The 23,440-nt window shown below is 41.7% G+C and overlaps 2 protein-coding genes across 4 annotated transcripts in view; one reads left to right on the forward strand and one right to left on the reverse strand.

Moving 5' to 3' along the window:
* Positions 1-669: 669 nt before the first annotated feature.
* On the reverse strand, positions 670-13,720 carry TMEM52B (transmembrane protein 52B). 2 transcript variants are annotated; one of them, XM_033222918.1, is made up of 5 exons: positions 13,053-13,720; positions 10,071-10,114; positions 6,987-7,025; positions 5,445-5,614; positions 670-2,592 (listed from the first exon to the last, which is right to left on the reverse strand). In XM_033222918.1, the coding sequence occupies exons 1-5, from the start codon at positions 13,149-13,151 to the stop codon at positions 2,369-2,371; spliced, it is 576 nt and encodes a 191-aa protein (XP_033078809.1). In that variant the 5' UTR covers positions 13,152-13,720; the 3' UTR covers positions 670-2,368. The 2 variants fall into 2 exon arrangements, with proteins under 2 accessions (XP_033078809.1, XP_033078810.1); XM_033222919.1 differs by lacking the exon at positions 6,987-7,025.
* OLR1 (oxidized low density lipoprotein receptor 1) overlaps positions 5,228-23,440 on the forward strand; it is a 29,942-nt gene continuing 11,729 nt past the window's right edge. Inside the window, exons 1-2 of one of the 2 annotated variants that reach the window (XM_033222910.1) lie at positions 5,228-5,331; positions 20,501-20,589. In XM_033222910.1, the coding sequence (XP_033078801.1) occupies positions 5,291-5,331; positions 20,501-20,589 (130 nt within the window). In that variant the 5' untranslated portion in view covers positions 5,228-5,290. Of the gene's footprint in view, positions 5,332-16,001; positions 16,234-20,500; positions 20,590-23,440 lie in introns of those variants that run through there. The other variant, XM_033222911.1, reaches the window with a different exon arrangement.

Consider the following 23,440-nt stretch of genomic DNA (forward strand, 5'->3'; position numbering starts at 1 on the left):
GATCTCAGCTCACTGCAAGCTCCGTCTCCTGGGTTCACGCCATTCTCCTGCCTCAGCCTCCCGAGTAGCTGGGACTACAGGCGGCCGCCACCTTGCCCGGCTAGTTTTTTGTATTTTTTAGTAGAGACGGGGTTTCACCATGTTAGCCAGGATGGTCTTGATCTCCTGACCTCGTGATCCGCCCGTCTCGGCCTCCCAAAGTGCTGGGATTACAGGCTTGAGCCACCGCGCCTGGCCTCCCAAGATTTTCTAATGCCAATGAACGTTTTACCTTTGTCAAGTCTGTGGTGTCCTGGTGCCTGAATAGAAGAGCCTAGAATGTCTTCCGGAATGTGTCTTTGAGGACTGCATGACTCATCTGGCAGCAGTAAAACAAAGTCACTACAGGCCCTATTAGCAATGCTTGCATTTCAATAATTCCCAGAGCCAATTTGTTAAATGACTCAGGATAATTTCAGATCAACAGCAGGTTATACTCAGAACATTTTCCCCTCTGGGCTAAGTGAGCATTCCAAGAATGTAGTTAACAAGGAGCTGCACTAATTATCCAATCCCTGGCTCTGTGTTGCCTCCATGAGTACTGGAGCTAATTAATTGGCTAATAAACAGTTAGATTTCTCAAATATTCCTTACCTCTACCCATAACATATTAAGAGGAATCACTTAAAGCTGTTGCTGTTTACCTCAATCAACAAGTGTTTATTGATAAACATAAAGCCACTTCAGGTGTGACAACAGTAACATAGCTGGCAAAAATGGGAACGTAGCTCTCGGAAAAATCATAGCAGACAAGGGAAGGTTAGATGACAGTAGGAAGAATAACATTCATATGCATAACACTTTACAAATCATGCCGCATATATTTAGCTTCTTTGATCTTCACAACAACCTTCTGAGGTGTTATTATTCCCTGTTTTCTAGGTGAGAAAACTGCTTTAAAGATTTCAGCCCAGGAGCGGTGGGTCAGGCCTGTGATTCCAGCACTTCGGGAGGCCGAGGGGGGTGGATCACCTGATGTCAGGAGTTCTAGACCAGTCTGGCCAACATGGTGAAACCCCCTCTCCACTAAAAATACAAAAATTAACTGGGCATGTTGGCGGGCACCTATAATCCCAGCTACTCGGGAAGCTGAGGCAGAAGAATCGCTTGAATCCGGGAGGTGGAGGAGGCTGCAGGAGCCGAGATCATGCCATTGCATCCCAGCCTGAGCTACAAGAGCAAAACTCCATCTCAAAAAAAAAAAAAGAAAAGAAAAAAAAAAGGATTTCTTATCTAAGGTGAGTAGTTTTTCCCCCAAATATGCATCACTTCCTCGATTTTCCAATAATACTTTGGGAGGTGGTATGATATGTGGATAGATTAGCACTACACTGCGGCATGGTTCCTGGGAAGCATTTCATCCAGGCTTAGCTCAGCATTTAGTTTTTGCTCCAAGAACTGGAGAGATGTGCAGACAGGTTCAAAGGAGAGAGCGTATTTTCTACCATGGCTCCACTAGGTGGCAGTGAGGGCCACCACTAGAGACTAGCGTGAGTCACTACAGAGGTGGTGTGGCTTTAAGTGGTCCAGGCAAAACAGGAGAGAAGCAAAGCAACACTATTTAAACCTTTAGAGTTAAAACAGGGTGCATGTGTACATGCATGTGTGCACACGTATGTGTTTGCGGTGCAGAGGAACTGAAGAATTAATCCAACTGTTACTGCACAGTATGGTTCTGTGAGTATGGTTTTTCATACTCTGGCAGGACCAGAGGAGAGAAAGACTGGTATTTGGCACTTGAATACTATACTGTGTTCTTTTAGCCCCTATCAGCAATCCCATCCCTAGCTTTTAGATATCCAGGTGGGTATGTTGTGCTGTGTAAGATGATCATTGTCATTTCGTGTAAAATTGATTGCTGTCTCAGAAGGAAAGATGCATGCATTCAGTGCATTAATGTTGATGGCTGTGCTAACACTGTTGTCTTTCTTTTCCAGTTTATCGCAATGGATTAGCTGACACAGAGAGACGCAACTGGCAGTATCATGTGGATATAGGAATTTTATATGCACTCAACAGTTGAAGGAATTCAAGACAACTTCATGTTTTCCTGGTTTAGTGGTAATCAGCTTGGCTAGAGATTACTTGCAAATTTTGACTATTGGATAAAAAAATTAAGAGTTCCCAGTTACAGCATTCTGTATCAGAAGATATAAAGGCCTGTGAATGAAGAATAAGAACCATCTTTCCCTGGAATGATGGTGTTAGATGCCATCCTAAAACTTCTGAGGGTTAGAAAAGAATGTGTGCCATTTTCCCACAGACTCTGGACATATCTCCACCCCTATTTATAAAATGGCAGCTCTCATCAGTTCCAAGAGTCAGCTATTCAAGTTGACTCCTTCTCTATTCGAGGCAGCTGCTTTTCTTCAGGCACTGGGGGTAGATCAGGTGCTTTCTGGCCACACCTGGCTACTGTGAAGCGACTCATATGAAGAGCTTCTTCATACCCTGGGAGGGTGTCCAAAGAGGAGGGCAGTTGGCCCAGGGAGCTGTGGGAGTGCGCCACAGCCAGGATCCTCCGAGCTGCAGGGCCAAACACCGACTGCAGAGCTGTGAAGAAAGAAGGAACAGAGCTAAGGAACTAAGGGAAATGGGACACCCTCAGACAGCACAGACTTACTTCACACTTAACTGTCGCTTCATTTTTAACAAGTGTCCAAACTCATTGTCACTCCTTGTCCCACATTTTATGAATATCCTTTGAAGCATGTTTACACCCCGGCTTCCTGCTCTGCTAGAAGGACCTGTTTTCTCTGGTATCCTCAAATAATCTAAAGAATGTTTCTGCATCTCTCTCTCTTTTTTTTGAGACGGAGTTTCGCTCTTGTTGCCCAGGCTGGAGTGCAACGGCGGATCTCGGCTCATTGCAACCTCCGCCTCCTGGGTTCAAGCGATTCTTCTCCCTCAGCCTCCCAAGTAACTGGGATTACAGGCACGCACCACCATACCCAGCTTATTTTTGTATTTTTAGTGGAGAGGGGGTTTCACTATGTTGGCCAGGCTGGTCTCAAACTCCCGACCTCAGGTGATCCACCCGCCTCGGCCTCCCAAAGTACTGGGATTATAGGAGTGAGCCACCGTGCCCGGCCAAGAATGCTTCTGCATCTCAACCCTGCCCTTTCCCCTTTCAGACTTAGATCCCTTTCCCCCAACCCCCGATACTATAGACTCCTTAGGATTATTTATTTTTACCTCATCTCTTTTCTTTTTTTTTTTAAGACAGGGTCTCACTCTGTCACCCAGGTTGGAGTGCAGTGGCACAATCTCGGCTCACTGCAATCTCCGCCTCCCAGGTTCAAACAATTCTCTCCTTCCTCAGTCTCCCGAGTAGCTGGGATTACAGGCATGTGCCAACATGCCTGGCTAATTTTTGTATTTTTATTAGAGGTAGGGTTTCACCATGTTGGCCAGTCTGGTCTCTATCTCCTGGCCTCAAATAATTCACCTGTCTCGGTCTCCCAAAGTTCTGGGATTACAAGCATGAGCCACCATGCTCAGCTATCTTTTTAATTTTTCTTTTTCTTCTTCTTTTCCTTTTTTCTTTCTTTCTTAGATGGTGTCTCACCCTGTAGCCCAAGCTGGAGTGAAGTGGTGCCATCTCAGCTCACTGAAACCTCCGCCTCCTGGGCTCAAATGATTCTTGTGCCTCAGCCTCCTGAGTAGCTGGGACTACAAGCCCGTGCCACCACGCTCTGCTAAATTTTGTATTTTAATAGGGACGGAGTTTCACCATGTTGCCCAGGGTGGTCTCAAACGCCTAAGCTCAGGCAATCTGCCCACCTTGGCCTGAGCCATGGTGCCCAGCCTTGGTTATCTTTTTTTCCTAAGATGACAGTGAAAAAGGGGAGGTAGGAACGGTGAACAGCAACACATCATATCATTCTATTTTTGTTGTTGTTGTTGTTGTTGTTTTGAGACAGGGTCTTGCTCTGTCGCTCACCCAGGCTGGAGTGCAGTGGCATGATCTTGGCTCACTTCAACCTTTGCCTCCCAGGTTCAAGCGAGTGTCACTCCTCAGCTTCCCGAGTAGCTGGGATTGCAGGTGCGTGCCACCACGCCCGGCTAGTTTTTGGATTTTTACTAGAGATGAGGTTTCACCATGTTGGCCAGGTTGGTCTCGAACTCCTGACTTCAAGTAAGCCACCCGCCTCAGCCTCCCAAAGTGCTGGAATTACAGGCAGGAGCCACTGCGCCCAGCCATTCTCTTTTCAAAATAAATATCCACATTTTGCCAGCTGGTGTTCTGACTGGTACTGGCTCTTCAATTTTAGGAAAGAACATAGTCCAGGCACAGTGGCTCATGCTTGTAATCTCAGCATTTTGGGAGACAGAGGCAGGTGGATCATGAGGTCAGGAGTTTGAGATCAGCTTGGTCAACATGGTAAATTGTTTCCACCAAGAATAAAAATAAATAAATAAATTAATTAATTAATTAAAATTAAAAAAATTAGCCTGGTGTGGTGGTGGCTGCTTGTAACCCCAGCTACTCAGGAGGCTGAGGCATGAGAATCTCTTGAACCTGAGAGGCGTAGGTTGCAGTGAGCTGAGATCCCATCACTGCACTCCAGCCTGGGCAACAGAGGGAGACTCCATCTAAAAAAAAGAAAGTAATCAATTTTGACCGGGTATGGTGACTCACGCCTGTAATCCCAGCACTTTGTGAGGCGGAGACGGGTGGATCACAAGGTCAGGAGTTTTGAGACCAGCCTGGCCAAGATGGTGAAACCCCATGTCTACTAAAAATACAAAAATTAGCCAGGCGTAGTGGTGGGCGCCTGTAATCTCAGCTACTCTGGAGGCTAAGGGAGAGAACTACTTGAACCCGGAAGGTGGAGGTTGCAGTGAACCTGAGATTGCGCCAGTGCACACCAGTCTGGGTAACAGAACGAGACTCTGTCTCAAAAAAAAAAAAAAAAAAGGAACGTAATGGAAAGAATGGAACCGCAGAAGAAAGGGAAAATGTCTTGTAATCACTGAGAAAACGTTAAGGCTAAAAGTTAGTGTATCAAGACTTGAAGATTAAAGAGCTGAAAGTACATGCCATTAATTTCTTTAAAAATACAAAATAGTATAGAAAATAGAAAAAGTAGATTTCACAAAATCCAAGACATTTTGAAAAAGGCATCTGTTTGGAGTTCAAAATAGTTTTTAGCAAAGTAACTAGTTATAAACTGGCTAATTCTTCCTATTCAATATTTCACTTCCTTCTTTATCGTCATCCAGACAGACCCTGGAGAACACAGCTTCAATGACAGCCCAGGTCACCGCAGCATCAGGCTTCTGGGAATTGTGAGTCCTGGAATCTTTAATATTACTCGATCAGTGGTTCTACACCTTTGCACCCTTTTCGTTATTCATTTAAACTGGGTCCTTCTCCCAAGTTAAAAGTTCAATGTACTCACATGTGATAGTGCTCTGGAGAGTGCTGTCGTGATCGAAAGCAATGACAGTCACTTCATAGGGCGGTGGGCCCCCATCTTCCCCATTTTGCTGGCGGCTCAGACAGCAGCAGCGGAAGCACAGGGAAGACAGGCCACATAGCAGAAGCAGCACGCCAATTACCACCAGCAACCTGCAAAAGCCCGTGGGGCAAGTGGGACTGGGATCTGGCTTTTTTCCCAGCTCTGCTGTAACCAGTCTTTAATGTCTGAGTTTTGATTCTTGTTTAAATATTTTATAGAATAATTATAAATATTTTAATTTATAATTTTAATTTCAAGGCTTTTGCTTTATAGATAACCTTCTTATTTTGTCAGCTGGAGTAAGTCAATTCATTAGAACAAATAATAAGACATTTAAGGTAATTAGAGGGGGCTGCTTTTTTTTTTTCTTCTCTGAAACAGAGTCTTGCTCTGTTGCCCAGGCTGGAGTGAAGTGGCATGATCTCAGCCTCCTGTGTAGCCAGTACTATAAGCACATGCCACCACACTCGACTAATTTTTTTTTTTTTTTTGAGACGGAGTTTCGCTCTCATTGCTCAGGCTGGAGTGTAATGGCGCGATCTCAGTTCACCGCAACCTCTTCCTCCTGGATTCAAGCGATTCCTCTGCCTCAGCCTCCTGAGTAGCTGGGATTACAGGCATGTGCCACCACGCCTGGCTAATTTTGTATTTTTAGTAGATACGGGGTTTCTCCAGGTTGGTCAGGCGGGTCTCGAACTCCTGACCTCAGGTGATCCACTGCCTCAGCCTCCCAAAGTGCTGGGATTACAGGCATGAGCCACCACGCCCAGCTTTTTTTTGTTTTGTTTTTTTTTTTTTTTTTTTGAGACGGAGTCTCGCTCTGTCGCCCAGGCTGGAGTGCAGTGGCCAGATCTCAGCTCACTGCAAGCTCCGCCTCCCAGGTTTACGCCATTCTCCTGCCTCAGCCTCCCGAGTAGCTGGGACTACAGGCGCCCGCCACCTCGCCTGGCTAGTTTTTTGTATTTTTTAGTGGAGACGGGGTTTCACCATGTTAGCCAGGATGGTCTCGATCTCCTGACCTCGTGATCCGCCCATCTTGGCCTCCCAAAGTGCTGGGATTACAGGCTTGAGCCACCGCGCCCGGCCCTTTTTTTGTATTTTTAATAGAGATGGGGTTTCTTTATATTGCTCAGGCTGGTCTCAAACTCCTGGCCTCAAAGTGATCCGCCTGCCTCGGCCTCCCGAAGTGTTGGGATTACAGGTGTGAGCCACTGCGCCCGGCCAGGCTCTGCTTTTTAATTCACTAAAGTAATCTCCTTTGTGGAGATATTTCTAGAACAGACTACGAGGGAAGGACACAATAATGGTTTGATGTTTGTGGAGGAGATGGTATTGAAAAAGGAAATCCTGACATATTGTCACATAGGTAGTGATGAAGTAATGAAATCTTACTCCATGAGATGCTAAGTGAGTAGGCAGGCTGTCATTTGTAATGGCCCTGAGAAATACAGTGTCTGTCTGGGTATTATAAGTGAAACTTACCATATATACCAGAGATGTACCCAGTCTGTGGTCAGGCAACTATAAAGAAAGAGTAAAGTTTTCTACATTAAAAATATAGTCAATCCCTGTTATAACTCCAGACTCAGAAATATGAGTTACAATGTGATGTGATACCTTGTTATAATAAAAGCACTATGGGTTATGTTTTTTAAATTCAATGTAGCTAGTTGAATCTTTTGCCAAATGATGTGCTCTAAATAGTACTTTATACTATAGATGGCACTGTCCAAGTCATTTTGTAAATCATTATAAAACAAACTAGTGATTATTAGAAGTGTTCATAGAAAACATGTATGTGCCTATTGTAAACATTTATGATAAAAATTACCAAGAAAGGGCCAGGCTCGGTGACTCATGCTTGTAATCCCAGCACTTTGCGAGGCCGAGGCGGGCAGATCACGAGGTCAGGAGTTGGAGACCAGCCTGGCCAACATAGTGAAACCCCGTCTCTACTAAAAATACAAAAATTAGCCAGCCGTGGTGACTCCATCTCAAAAAGAAAAAAAAAAAAAAATACCAAGAAAGAACTTGGAATGCAAGTTTACAAAGAGTAACTTTGAAAATGGATGTAAAAGTTAGGACTTGTGTATATTTGAGGTTAATAAAATGTAAACATAAAGAAAATTTCAGTTATGAGTATGAAAGTCATACAATCACATTTGTAATTTATCTTTTGCAAGCTGTTGCAACACTCCCACTGAGAATGTAGGGAAAAAAAAACTTAGTTTCTTCCTGCTATATTCTCCCAGCCCTCTGACACCAGATGTGGGTGGGTGGGGATTTCCCCACACACCAAGCAAGCAATCTTCCAGCAACAGACAACAGCTGAGTGTCCTCTAATTCAATTCAATTCCAACACTACCTACCTGGAGACAGGATCCGATCCCATAGGGTGAGGGCTCAGTCCCCTAGACTGCTCCTCAGAATTCTGATGCCAATCACAAGTTGTTTTGCCTGTGCTTCTGACCTACTGGTTACAAATTGGGGGTTCCCTGACTCCCTCTTGGGGTTGCATTAATTTGTTAGAGCAGCTCACAGAACTCAGGGAAACACTCACTTACATCTACAGTTTATCACAAAGAATATTACCGAGGATGCGGATGAAGAGATGCATAGAGCAAAGCATGTGGGAAGGGACACGGAGCTTGCCTGTCTTCTAAGTGCACCACCCTTCAGAAACCACCACCTGTTCAGCTGTACAGAAACTCTTCAAATCCATCCTTTGGGATTTTTATGAAAGCTTCATTATGTAGTCATGATTGATTAAATCATTGGCCATTGATGATCAACTTCAGGCCCTCTATTTTCCTTGGATGTTGAGGGATGTGGCTTTAAGCATTCTGCCTTGGTCCTTCCAGTGACCAGCCCCATCCTGAACCTACCTAGAGGCTGCCAGCCACCAGTCAACTCATTAGCATGCAAAATGATACTACTTACTTCGGGGACTTTAGAAATTGTATGCTAGGAGATAGGGACCAAATCAAATATATATTTCACAATATCACACCCACCGTAAAGAGTACCCTAATTTTTCACATCCTGGATCAAAACTAATATGTATATCCACTGAGACCAAACAGGAAGAGGGAAAAAAGTAGAAGCCAACTTTACCATGATGAAAGCTAAATAAATGTTCTGTGTTCACTATGGCAACTGTAAATTTTCTCTGTAAGAATGAAAAAAAAATAAGGATTGTATGGGAGAAGGAGTAGAAGGAACTGGAGAATGAGGTGAGGCAAAGTATTTGTGTATGTTTGAAGAGTAGTAATTTTGTTATTTAATAATTCTTTCTGATACATGAATCTACTGAAATCTAGTGAATCTATTTTTTTTTTTTTTTTTTGAGACGGAGTCTGGCTCTGTCTCCCAGGCTGGAGTGCAGTGGCCGGATCTCAGCTCACTGCAAGCTCCGCCTCCCGGGTTTACACCATTCTCCTGCCTCAGCCTCCGGAGTAGCTGGGACTACAGGCGCCCGCCACCTCGCCTGGCTAGTTTTTTTTTTTTGTATTTTTAGTAGAGACGGGGTTTCACAGTGTTAGCCAGGATGGTCTCGATCTCCTGGCCTTGTGATCCGCCCGTCTCGGCCTCCCAAAGTGCTGGGATTACAGGCTTGAGCCACCGCGCCCGGCCTCTAGTGAATCTATTTTTGTTCTCTGGTCACACATTTATAGAAAATATAGTTTCTTTTTTTGTTTTTTCACTGAACAATGACCCCTCGTAGTTTTCCCACATTTCCTACTTGTTGAAAATTCCTCTGGTTCTAATTAGATTCTGGTTTATAGGAAAGGACTCTTCCTACGGTGGCAGAGGTGTAAAACCTCAAAAAGCAGTTATCAAGTAGTCAACACCCAATGTGCATGTGAAGGTAATCAAGGCCATCACCATTTTCCTAGGTTTAACAGACCTGGCTATTGGGAAACTCTTTCCATGGCTAAATATGTATTTTTCTTCATCCTAAACAAGTTTTTATTCAAAGTGCCTCTACTTTTTAAAATTTTTATTTTATAGTTCCTTTAAGTGGAATGACTCTTGCATATTTATCTTCACGTCCTCTGTGTCTACATAAGACCTAAGTGTGATAGGTTTGGATTAGTTGATAACTACATCAAAGTGATAGCTAAACGAAGTCTGCAATAAATGTTAACATGCCCTAAAAACTAGAAAATACTTTCAAATTTAAAGTGATAATGTTACTTTGGAAATCACCCAAATATGTATGCCAGTGACTAGATACTAAACCCAGTCTGTCCTGGTGAGTCACTGAGAAGCAGGGCTAAGGAAGTCTTTTGTAAGTCTCTATGACTGTGTAAGTTGAGATTAATCATGCTGCTTTGATGGGAAGATAGGCTTTGGGTAAAAACATGCTGTCAGCAGTGTTATTTTGAGCGCTTTAAGATGATACAAACACGTCTTTATTTTGTGATAACTCATCTATGAGATCTATTACTTAAGTAAAAATAAATAAAAGGAAGTCATAGATGTCTAATGACATCTTGACTGTCTTTTAGGGTAGTGATGTTTTTGTCTGTTGCTCCTTCCTCCCAGCTTGAACCCTATACTTACTGTTCAGGATTACCACAGTTTTCCTCGCATCTCGTCCCAGAAAGCTGTAGAAAGAGAAACTGTCTTATACAGGGAAATTGTCTTGTCCGCTGTGTTCAGCTGCCTACCAATCATCTCTCAGGCTTATGCTGTGTTAGATCAACCAGTAAGAAAGTCACAGTCTTAGGGGCGGTCTATTTAGGACTGCCATTTTCATCTCTCCCATACTTGCTGGCTTTTGTACTTGAGGTAAGGGAACCGTGAAGAACAAATATCTTGTCTGTTGTTTTGGTGGTGGGTGAGCAACACCCTTTGTGAATGAGAGGTAGCCATTTACATTTTTTGTCTGTAGTAGAAAATTCCCGATCTCTCTGTCCCTTGGGATATTGCTATTGTCCTCCTAATTCCTGCCCCGTTGAATTCTACACCACTGCTCATTTTTATCCTCTTAGTGTGACAATGACTATACAAAGGAAGAAGGGGAAAAGCAAGGGGACCAGTGGGACAGGTCTTCTTTATTGGATAGCTACTAGATGCCAGTCAGACTGCTAACAACTCTGTTTGTTTGTTTATTTGTTTTTTGTTGTTGTTTGTTTGTTTTTTGAGTCTTGCTCTGTCACCCAGGCTGGAGTACAGTGGTATGATCTTGGCTCACTGCAACCTCCACCCCCCAGGTTCAAGCAATTCTCCTGCCTCAGCCTCCCGAGTAGCTGGGACTACAGGCACGTGCCACCACACCTGGTTAATTTTTGTATTTTTAGTAGAGATGGGGTTTCACCATGTTGGCCAGGCTAGTCTCGAACGCCTGACCTCAAGTGATCCAACCGCCTCCGCCTCCCAAAATGCTGCTGGGATTACAGGCGTGAGCCACCGTGCCCGGCCATGAACTCTTAATATTTCATAACATTTAATCACAATAACCCTCTTGGTGGGTATATTTAACCTTATCTTGAAGGGTTAAGGGACTAAGGCGCAGGGTTTTAAGTAATGTGACCAGGCCAGGCACGATGGCTCACGCCTGTAATCCCAGCACTTTGGGAGGCCAAGGTGGGTGGATCGCAAGGCCAGGAGTTCGAGATCAGTCTGGCCAATATGGTGAAATCCCGTCTCTACTAAAAATACAAAAATTAGCCAGGTGTGGTGGTGTGCACCTGTAATCCCAGCTACTCTGGAGGATGAGGCAGGAGAATTGCTTAAACCTGGGAAGTGGAGGTTGCAGTGAGCTGAGATGATGCCACTGCACTCCAGCCTGGGAGAGCAAGACTCTGTCTTGGAAAAAAAAAAAAAAAGCAAGAAAGAAATGTGACCAAATGTACACACCTATTGATGTAGACAGAACTCAAATCAAACTCTATCATAGATATGTGTTGAAAGAATCAATAACACTGGGGACAAGTTTGCTCTAACAATTCCTCGATATTGCTATCAAGTCCCTTCTACTCCTTCTACAGAAAACAAAAAACAAAAACAAAAAAACAAAATTGTCCACTCTTTCTTCTACCTGATTTTTTTAGTTGACTTCCTCTTTCAAAAACCCATTCAAGGCTGGGCGCAGTGGCTCACACCTGTAATCCCGCCACTTTGGAAGGCCGAGGTGGGTGGATCACTTGAGGTCAGGAGTTTGAGATCAGCCTGACCAACATAGTGAAACCCTGTCTCTACTAAAAAATTACAAAATGAGCCAGGCATGGTTGTGCATGCCTTTAATCTCAGCTACTTGGGAGGCTGAGGCAAGAAAATCACTTGGACCCTGGAGGCGGAGGTTGCAGTGAGCCAAGATCGTCCTATTGCACTCTAGCCTGGGCGACAAGAGCAAAACTCCATTTAACAACACCACCAACAACACCATTAATTCAATTCTAGAAGCTGCTTCTGTCTTCTAATCACTTGAGTGCTCTGATATTTCAGGAAAGCAACCACAAAGGCCCTTAGAAAAGAAACAGATTTGTAACTATTGGAAGTTTATGGTGGGCAGTGAAGGGGTAAGGAGACACACATACTCAAAACCTATCAGTTGAAAAGGATTTGTAAAAGGATTAATAGCCAGGTTTTGCAGATAACATTTGAGAAACCCCTGTTTGTGTTTTCATGGGAAAGAAATGGCCACTAAGGATGACAAAGCGTGTGTTTCTTCCACCCGACCATGGTACTTTATTTCACTTTCTTCACTAAAAGTAAGAGAAGCCTAAAGTGCTCAGCAGAGAAAATGCCACTTTTCAGGCTTGTTGCAAAGAGAAAAGAAAGGAAAAATGAAGGAAAGAGAAGGCAAAGGAAGTGAAGAGGAAGCAAAAAGAAAATATAAGAAAAAACGGATTTTCAGATACCACTTTAGCTGGTCTATTAGCAAAAAAAAAAAAAAAACCCTCAGCCCACTCTGTACAGGGACCATACTGGAATCTGAGACTATCCAGTTTTCTTCATTTGCTCTCCTTCTTGCTAGATGGCATAGCTCTATACATTTCCCCATGACAATTGCTTAGAATCCCTCAGTCCAGTGACCCTTTTCTCCACTAATGGATTACTCAGAGACTTCTGATTCATTGTAGGCCCAAAATATTTTAAAAGAGCCCTCCCTTTCTTATTTCTAGACTAGACACACCTAAACTGCTAGCAGACGGTTAGAAATTCCTGGATGGGAAATTTCATTTAGGGGAATCACATACCCAGTTTTCCTAATCTCTTTGGAATTTTGAGGGATGGGTGATAAGATGCTAAAAGAGAGAAATATACTTCAGTGACACGTTTAAAGTGCCACAGCAATCCTGCTTGTTTCCATGCTCACTCTAATTTCTGTCCTGCTTTTCATTGTCATTGCCGTCAGTCACACATGCATCTATGCAATCTCGTAATACTAAGGAAACTTTGTAGTTTATTCATTTCCCTACGACTCCCTGGGTTCTGTATATGTCTCCCCACCCCGCAGTTCATTTCCTCTCAGATTCTTCTGAGTTGATTAATCTGGGGAAAAATATTGTCTTTCTGCTTTTTCACTACTGAACTCACCAGGATGAAATGCACCAGGGCAGAGGCCGTCGCGACATGAACTTGGACTCCCATCGGGCTGAATTCCTGTTTCTTCAGAATCTTGCACTGGGCATCCATTGCCTCCTTTCAATGCTCTGTGCCATATTTGACTTCTTGACCTAGAATTCTTAAGGAGAGAAACTTTTCTCAGGAATTTATCAGCTTTTCTCTCTCTCTTTCTCTCTGTCTCCTCCTACTCTCTCTGGCTATTATTTTCTATGGCCTTTCCCTCCTCTTTTTTCCTGGTTTTCTTCTTTATTCTTATTACTATTTCTCTGGCCTCCACATTTACTTCCTTTTGCCTTCTTTCTTTCTGTTATACTATTAATTCTTTCTACATCTTTAAGTTTCTTTCTCCTACTGCTCCCAAAAAGGAGACATGCAAAGAGGACATATGTGTCCTCTGAATGAAGTATTTTTCTAGACAGTGATGAAAAACTTGGCTTAGAGGATGGTCAAAGGCAGATTACTGGTGACCAAATATATTCTTTTCTTCATCAGAAAACTGATAATATTCTTGATCCTTCACCAGAGTACTCCGGCGTGACTGTTGCAGGGTGAAAGTCACCCTGCTACTCTCCTTTCTTCTCTCTCCATGTGATTAACAACCCTTTCTTGCTCTTTGAAACCCTCCCCTTCACTGTGTTGATAATCAACTCTCCTGGTTCTGGGTCATTTATCCCTAACCACTGGGGTAAGACTGAGAGGTTGCCAAATGAACAGAAAATGAACAGGAAAGCAATCTCATCTTTGGAGAAAACAGACTCGAAGATGAGAAATCAAGTTGGAAGATTAGAATTTTCATGTGTTATCAGTGACATCTTCCTCCACCCTGACTTCACTTCCCATTGAAATGGATAACTGAGAAAGACATTTTTTAAAATGTCATTTAAAACCAAATTTTAAAAAAGCAAATGTATAGATGTCTTTCTTTCTTATCTTTTTCTTTGTGCCTTCTTTCTCTCTCTTTCTCTCTCTCTGTCTCTGTCTCTTTGGTAAAGAAGTGATGTGATTGAGACATAAGTCTTGCCACTCCAGAAAATAAAACCTAAGGTCAGAATAAAAACAAGCACACACGCAAGAGCATAGAATAGTTATAATGAAACAAATCTACAGAAACAAATGCGGCCGGGTGCCATGGCTCACGCCTGTAATCCTAGCACTTTGGGAGGCCAAGGGGTGCCGATAACCTGAGGCCAGCAGTTTGAGATCAGCCTGGACAGCATGATGAAACGCTGTCTCTACTACACATACAAAAATTAGCTGTGTGTCATGGCAGGCACCTGTAATCCCAGCTACTTGGGAGGTTGAGGCAGGAGGTCGCTTGAACCCGGAAGGCAGAGGTTGCAGTGCGCGGAGATCACACCACGACACTCCAGCCTGGGCGACAGAGCGAGAATCTGACTCAAATAATCAAAATAATAAAAGAAACAAATGAATGCTGTATGAATGATTTATACTTAAGTAGGTGATCTTTTTCTTAATACCAAATATTTAATAAAAATATTATTATTATTATTATTGGAGACAGAGTGTCTCTGTCGCCAGGCTGGAGTGCAGTGGTGCGATCTCGGCTCACTGCAACCTCTGCCTCCTGGGTTCAAGCAATTCTCCTGCCTTAGCCTCCTGAGTAGCTGGGATTACAGACACCCACCACAACACCCAGCTAACTTTTCTATTTTTAGTAGAGACAAAGTTTCACTATGTTGGCCAGGCTGGGATAAGAAAAGGAGATGTCAGTTTACAGTGATATATCTATCTCAATCTCATAAGAATTGAATAAAACCTCCTTTCAGGGCCTTTCTCGCTCAGTAAATCTAATTCTACTGAGTGATTGTGGAAAGGAGACTCTTGAGTGGGCTGATCATACTCTAAGGGTCCTCACACACAGCTTGATGATAGGATATGAGAATGGAGGATATAACCTGTTTTTGTTGTCAGCTAAGGAAAACAAATAATGAGAGAATGGCCTGGTACAATCCCGGTGATTTAAAATCTGTCAGTTTCAAAACAAAATGAGCACTGACAGTCTTTTGTTTTTTTACTTTTTTAAATTAGGCAACTGGGGTTAGGATGAAGAGTGATTTCCAGATTTCAGTTGAAGACTTGGCAAAGGTGGAAGGTATTTTATAGGACAAGGAGAGCAGAGCTTTAGGTGGCCTTCCGCTAAATTGTTATGTAATTTTTCCAGTCCTTAGTGTTCCCATTCATACAACAGGAGCGGAATACCCACTTGACCTGCTTTAGATGTTATTTCCTAGAGCAAATAAAAATAAGAGACAGGAAAGCATTTTGAATAGGATATTTCTATCATGAGTGCCCTGTACATGGGGAACGCATCATGAACCTTTTCCTTCTCTTTTTCTTGGCAGAAAGACAATAGAGCACCAAGGCTTAAAGCCTAGCCAGGACACCTGGGTTTAAATACTTGGTTTTGTCACTTAGGAGCTGTGTGATCTTGGAGCGGGTTATTAGATCTCTGTTGGTTCACTTTTGTTTTATATAAAATGGGGGTAATAATAGTAATATTTATTTGATAGGCTTATACAGATTAAATAATGTGTGTAAAATTAATATAACAGTCCTAACTGATATTTTTTGTGTTTGCTAAGATTATTTTGATTTTCACTGAATTTTACCAATGACCTTTACTTTCAAGATTCTGGATAATTACTGTCCTTTATGCTTCTCTTGTATATTTTTATACCATTCCCTCTCCAGACCACATTTTAGTTTCCTGATATTCTAATTCTTGAATATTTTTCCTTGCTAGTCTGGCCACTTCTTCTCCCAACCATGCCAGCCTTCACCTGCCTAAACAGGTTTCCTGGTTAACATGACTCCCCGCTCGCATTGCACTTTTCTAACACGTGATTGCCATCATCTTTTTGCCCTCCAGCTTCCAAACAGGTTTGAACAAAATGGGTTCTGTTAATGACCTTGTGACTTTCCTTTCTTAGAATTATTATTACCGTTTTTTTTTTTCTCACCAGATTAGTCCCTGGAAAAATAAAAGTTTGTTTTTATCCTAATGAATGAGACTACACCTTGGGGCATCTTTAACTCTGAATCCTGTCCCTAACCAAGCCTCCATATAGGGAACGATGAAAGAAGAAAGATAATTCAGGCAACAAGACTGAACAAAGCACACATTGGACAGGTACAGAAGGGCAGGTAGCTGGGGTAGAGGGAAATGGTCTCATTACAATTCTATACAATCTTGTGCAGTTCCATTAAGCTTGTGAATCATTAGCTTATAACCAGGTAGTTAAGGACTTGGAGTGGAACCAGCAGACGGTGCATGTACATAGACTTTTACACCTATGCCTCAGGGAATAGTTATACAACTGGTGTAACAAGTGTAGCCAAAAAAATCGCTTACTTCTGGTTCCGTTGATCATTCTCCTTTTGACTTTGCGTAAGTCAGGTGGCCAACTATGGATATCTTTCCTCTCTGTGCCTCAATAAAATAGAGACCAGGACTATTACTACTTTGACGTATCAACCTCAAACTATAAGTCAGTGGGCAGGGCCGCAGCCCTGACTTCAAAAATAAATAATATAGCAGAAGAAGTTTCATCTTTGCAACGCTTGGGAGATCCCTTGGGAAGTGTTTCCATCTAATGAGCCACGATCACAGCACAGGGACTGAGTGACAGCCTCAAAGGTACTGAAATCAGTAAAAAGATTAGAGTTAAAAAAGTTAAGACAGAAGGATTCAGTTTATCGTAGAATGTTTTAGGTTTATATGCTGTGTAACACATCGCCACAAATTATGTGAGCAGCAATGTAAAACAACATACTTTTATTATTTCAAAGTATCTGTGCGTCAGAAGTGTGGGCACAACTTAGTTGGGTCTTCTGCTTGATATCTCAAAAGGCTGCAATCATGGTGGGTGCTGGGCTGCGCTCTCATCATGCATTCCCAGGTGAGCCTGGGAAGATTCACTTGTAAGCTCTCTCAGGCAGAATTTATTTCTCCATGGCTGCAGGATCCATTTAAGCTTGCTTTTAAAAATCTAGACAGAGAGATAAAGATGGAAATAGGAGAGGGAGAGTGACTATAGCATAATAGTCACTATACCTTATATAAGCACATGTAGATGATCACACACATTCCCGCACTTCTGCTACACTCCAAGTCATAGGTCTCACTCACACTCAAGGCGAAGGATTACACAAGATCATGAACACCAGGAGGCAGGAATAATGAGAGCCCCCTTAAATTTTTCAAATCTGGCCGGGTGTGGTGGCTCATGCCTGTAATCCCAGCACTTTGGGAGGCCTAGATGGGCGGATCACGAGGTCAGGAGATGGAGGACATCCTGGCTAACACTGTGAAACCCCGTCTCTACTAAAAAACACACAACAAAATTAGCCGGGCGTGGTGGCGGGCGCCTGTAGTCCCAGCTACTCGGGAGGCTGAGGCAGGAGAATGGCCTGAACCCGGCAGGCTGAGCTTGCAGTGAGCCGAGATCGCACCACTGCACTCCAGCCTGGGAGACAGAGGGAGACTCCATCTTAAAAAAAAAAAAAAAAAATTTCAAATCTGTCCAGTTATCTGCCACACAAGGACTGTAGAAACTATCCCACTGATCTTTAAAAAGAGGATAAACCCAAACATCCATCAATGGATAAATAAAGTGTAGAATGTGGTTTATATATACAAAGGAATATTATACAGACTTAAAAAGGAACAAAATCCTGGCACATGCTACCACATTGATAATTGTTAAAGAAACAGTGCTAAATAAAATAAGTTAGATACAGAAGGACAAATATTGTATGATTCCACCAGTATGAGGTGCCTAAAATAAACCAATTTACAGAAACAAAAAAATGGAATGGTGGTTTCCAAGAAAGGAGAAAGGAATTGGGATTTGTATTAGGTCTGTGCAGAGAAAGAGGATCAATAGGATGTGTACATACATAGAAATAGATTTATTATAAGGAATTGACTTTTACGATTATAGAGTCTGGTAAGTTAAAATCTGGAGTGTGGGCTGCCAGACTCGGCTGGCAAGTGGAGAACTGGGAGAGTTGATGGCTTAGTTCCAGTCTGTAGATGGCTGGAGAATTCTTTCTTATTTGGGAGAAGGTTAGAAGTTATTTTGTCTTTTAGGCCTTCAACTTTTGGATGAGGCCCACCCACATTATGCAGTGAAATCTGCTTTCCTCTGCTGATTAATATGTTAACCTCATTTAAAAGCATCCTGTCTGGGAACCCCATGGCCCAGTCAAGAAGACACATAAGGGCAACACGGTGGCTCACGCTTGTAATCCCAGCACTTTGGGAGGCTGAGGCAGGCGGATCACTTCAGGACAGGAGTTCAAGACCAGCCTGGCCAACATGGTGAAACACTGTCTCTACTGAAAACACAAAACAATTAGCCGGGAGTGGTGGCGGATGCCTGTCATCCCAGCTACTCAGGAGGCTGAGGCAGGAGAATTGCTTGAACCCAGGAGGCGGAGGTTGCAGTGAGCCAAGATTACGCCATTGCAATCCAGCCCGGGTAACAAGGGCGAAACTCCATCTCAAAATGAAAAAAAGACACATAAAATTCAATTCACCATCACAGGACTTATTGCTTATTGGGTACAGAGTTTCAGTTGGGGAAGATGGAAAGTTCTGGAGATGGATGGTGGTGATGGCTGCACAACAAAGTAAATGTACTTAATGCCACTGAACAGTACACCTAAAAATGGTTAAAATGGTAAACACTTTATGTTCTATAATATTCATGGCATCCAAAATAACTGAGTCAGTATAGAAATGATAATATGCCCTTTCCAGTGTGATATCGTTTCAGTGGTTTTTAATTCTTTTTTTTTTTTAATGGAGTCTCACTCTGTTGCCCAGGCTGGAGTACAGTGGCACAGTCTCAGCTTACTGCAACCTCCACCTCCCAAGTAGCTGGGATTACAGGCTTGCAACCAGGCCCAGCTAACTTTTGTATTTTTAGTGGTGACAGGGTTTTACCATGTTGGCCAGGCTGGTCTCGAAATCCTGACCTCAAGTGATCCACCCTCCTCGGCCTCTCAAAGTGCTGGGATTACAGGCATGAGCCACTGCGCCTGGCCAACTTTTTCAATTTGGTCTCAAATACTCTGCACATAATAAAAGGAATACAGGAAACAGGGAGGAGGAGAGAAATGGAATACTCATTAGGCTGTCAATATTGGTAATTTTTCCTAACAGTTTCTTATATGTTTTATTGATTTATTTTATTTCCATTCTTCTTTTGTCTATCCTTTTCTTTTCACTTTTTTTTCCTGGAGCAATTTAAAGTAAATGCCGGGTATCATATCATTTTGCTTATAAATACTTCAGAAGACATCTCCAATAGATATATATCTGGTGAGGAGGTTGTCAAGGGAAAATAGATAAGTATTCTAGCAGTAAATACATATAGACATACTTGCGGATCTCTCATGTGACAGTCTTTGTGACATGTGAGAGTCAATCATGGATTTTACTGAAATATATTATTTGATGGGTAATTCAACTGTGCTGAATATTAGTACTATACAAATAGCTATTATCTATTGGGTTCTTATTACGCTCCAAGTACAAAGTTTGTCATTTTTACCCAGCTCGTCATTTGAATTCCTATAGCAATGCGACATTTTTCACAAATGTAGTGTGAAAAAGCTTATCATTTTTACCCAGCAAGTCATTTCAATTCCTATAGCATCGTTATCAGGTAGACATTATCCCTAATTTCCAGACAAAGACATAGATTCAAAGTATTAAGATTTTCCAGGACTGCAGACTAAAGGAAAGTACTGAAACTAGCTCTTTATGGTTTCAAAGCGCTCTCTGCTGCTATGTTACACTGGCACTATATGAAATAGTAGCCTCAGATAAATTCTAAAATTACCCAGGACACCATTGCTGGAAATGGGAACCATATGTGATTCACCCCAAAATTCTTAGATCTATCGCCAAATAAAACAGTGAAAATTAAAAGAGAATACATGTGATTTCTAAAAGACACCCTATAGAAACAGTCTGCTAAGTGAAATTAGCAAACAAACATTGCAATAAAATATTTTGACCCAAAATTCTAGCACATTTTTCACAAATGTGGTGGGACTTACTCTCTTTGAATTTCAGTTTCTGTATCTGAAGAGTGGGTACAATATCTCTCCTCTAATGCTCATGAAAAATAGTTCTCCCTTTCATAAATTGCTTAGCGAAATATCCTGAAACACCTTCAGAATCGCCACTTTCTCCACCTGCAATACACATAACTCAAGAATTTGCGTCAGCGAACTTCCCAATATGAAGCAAAGCGTCTCCTTCCTCCTACCAATGATTGAGTCATTCTTCTATTAGATAACAGTAGCTATTTAAATACTTCAGCAGAAGCTCACATATTTTTAGTTTGTTGAAGTTCGTGACTGCTTCACTCTCTCATTCTTAGCTTGAATTTGGAAATGACTTTTGATGACCTAAAGATCCAGACTATGAAGGACCAGCCTGATGAGAAGTCAAATGGAAAAAAAGCTAAAGGTACTAGGGATGGGAAAATGTGTACAGGGAAAGAATCCCAGTGTTAGCCCCAAAATGTAAATTCACCGAAATATGGGATTAGAAAGCTAAACACCCAAGTATGGGAAAAGAGAATTAATACCATTTACTTAAAAGAAAAACAAGAAGGCTGTAATGATGATGAGGATGACAACTTATTTATAACAATTTATACTGAGTATTTACTACAGGTTATTCTATATGCTATTCACTTTAAGTGTATTATTTCTCGGGATCTTCACAACATTTTGAGATTGGCACTTTTACTATCTCCCTTTTACAGAGAGCTAACTGGGCAGCAGGAGGGCTGACAACATCATCCAGTTTTATGGAGCTAATAAGTGATAGAGCTAGGACTGTACCACAAACTCCCATTTATCCAGAAGTCAATACATCGGAGGACTCGGGAACCAAATTTATCTGGTGTATATAATGATAATTTCTGTAAATGTCCTTCAGGCACTACAAAAACCTGAAGTTCCTCATGAATTATGTAGGCAAAGTAAATGATATTCAGTATAGTTTAGCATAAGTTACATTTTGGTGTGTACTACTGCTTTGAAAAACTATGAGTTCTGTTTGACACATACAGTAAATTAAATTGCATAGGTATAAATTAATTCATAATCCCAGTTCCACAGACAATCTGGGTAAGTTGCCTTTTATTCTATATCCATTCTGAGGGAAATGAACAGACTATAAGGAGAGAAAGACAGAAAAGTATTGTCAGAAATTTGAATAAAGGAATTCCAAATTATATTTCCAAAAACAAAACAGAAATTTCTCTCAATAGAGAACATAAATGTGAGCATGGAGTGATTTAACATTTGAGCTAATGAACTAAATTGCTATAAAAACAGTGCTGGCATTGATAGGTAAAACCAGAAGTGAACAACAGTCATTTGTTTCTTTACTCACCATTATTTGTGTAGTAAATATTGAGGGCCTGAATTTACAATAATCATGAGATTGATTCTTGTTTCAGAATCTTGGTTAGATCGGGTACCTACTGCAAAGAATCGGATTGGTTTCTGATTAGAAAATCACTAGTAAGGGCAGCAGTTGGATTAATGATTTCTGCCTACCAAGGACACAGGTCAAAAGGGAATCTATAGAAAAAAGGAACACGTACCTTTCTTCACAGAGTCCTGTGATTTTCTTTTTCCTCTAAAAATTCAGTTTTTCATTATTTAAGAGTGATGAAGCGAGGCACATTGGCTCACGCCTGTAATCCCAACACTTTGGGAGGCTGAGGTGGGCGGATCATGAGGTCAGGAGTTCGAGACCAGCATGGTGAAACCTCGTCTCTACTAAAAATACAAAAATTAACCTGGTGTGGTGGTGCACACCTGCAATCCCAGCTACTCAGGAGGCTGAAGCAGGAGAATCGCTTGAACCCGGGAGACGGAGGTTGCAGTGAGCCGAGATCGTGCCATGGTACTCCAGCCTGGGCAACACAGCAAGGCTCCACCGCACCCCCCCCCAAAAAAAGAAAGTGATAAGAGTATCTGATGCTCTACAGTGTGGAATGAATGGTGACCAGAGAGTTGAAAGACTGGTTGAAAGATTTGCATAGAGGTATTTGCCCCTGAGGCTAGAACTAGGCAATTATTTGGAAGAGACACAGCCATCTTCTACAACTTCTCTGCTAGCTTGTCACACACACTCTAGAAGCCAATAAGTATTGAATCAGAGGATGAACCATATTTATCCCTGTCAAGTTTCTATCTTCTTGTTATCATTTGTGGAGTCTAACACAGTACCTTTGACATATGAGAACTTTGAATATCTCTGACTACTGCTTGACTTGGATCATTATACACTCACATTGGAAATTATATTATTATAATAGTTCAAGTCATGTAGCTACTGACAATTAGACTAAAGACTTATTTTTGGGTTTTAGCATTTGTGTGTTCTTAAGCAAGTCAATAAACCTTTCAGTCTCCTTATTTGCATACAGAGGATAATGATATAAGTACCTTATTTGTTTATCTCACAAGGTGAGGAAACCAAATACATTGTATGGGATGTGTTCCTACAAAACCAGTAATATCTGTGTTGTCTTTTTTTAGTGGTGGAGCACATAATTGGATATTCATACACCTGTGAGCTATGTGATATTTTTTTTCAAAATGGTGAATATTTCTCTTGTAAAGTCAAGCCTACACTTGGTGTGAGTGTAGGATATGCTGTTAATATAAGCTAAATTAATATCAAGGTTTCATCCCTACTTTTCTTTGATTAATAACCCCAGTTCCAAGTTGTAATTATGAGTTGACTCATAATTAAATGGCATAAAATTATTCATAAAGTTATTTGAGGTAGTCTCAGTTGATTAACTGAAGAAAGCGTGTTTGCTTTATGTCTAACATTTGTTTATGTTACTTATAAAACACAGTGTGTGTGTGTGCGCGCACACATGTGTACACGTGTTCTATATTAAAACCTTCAGGCTCTCTGCACTGTGGATGAAGTTGATTCAGTCAAGCTGGACTGTGAGTTTCTTGAGGAGTAATTGTGGGGAAAGTAGATAAAGTGTAAGCTTTACAATCATATATTTAGATTCAAATATCTGGTATTGAATCCTGGCTCTGAATTTATTGGCTGTGTGACCATGGGTAAATCACTTAAATTCCTGAACTCTCCCTATTTTCCATTCCTAAATGTGTATGATGAATTATTTGCAGAGCCATTTGGAGGACTAGTGGTATGGAATGCAAAGTATTTATGTCTATTTACTAAAACATAAACAGAGTAAATCACCAAGTACAGATAGGTTCCAAAGAATGGTTCGCTTACTTGTTCCCTCTTTTTTGTCTTTCTGATTCTA

Source organism: Trachypithecus francoisi, unplaced genomic scaffold, assembly GCF_009764315.1.
Source record: "Trachypithecus francoisi isolate TF-2019V2 unplaced genomic scaffold, Tfra_2.0 Lachesis_group11, whole genome shotgun sequence".
Classification (NCBI taxonomy): domain Eukaryota; kingdom Metazoa; phylum Chordata; class Mammalia; order Primates; family Cercopithecidae; genus Trachypithecus; species Trachypithecus francoisi.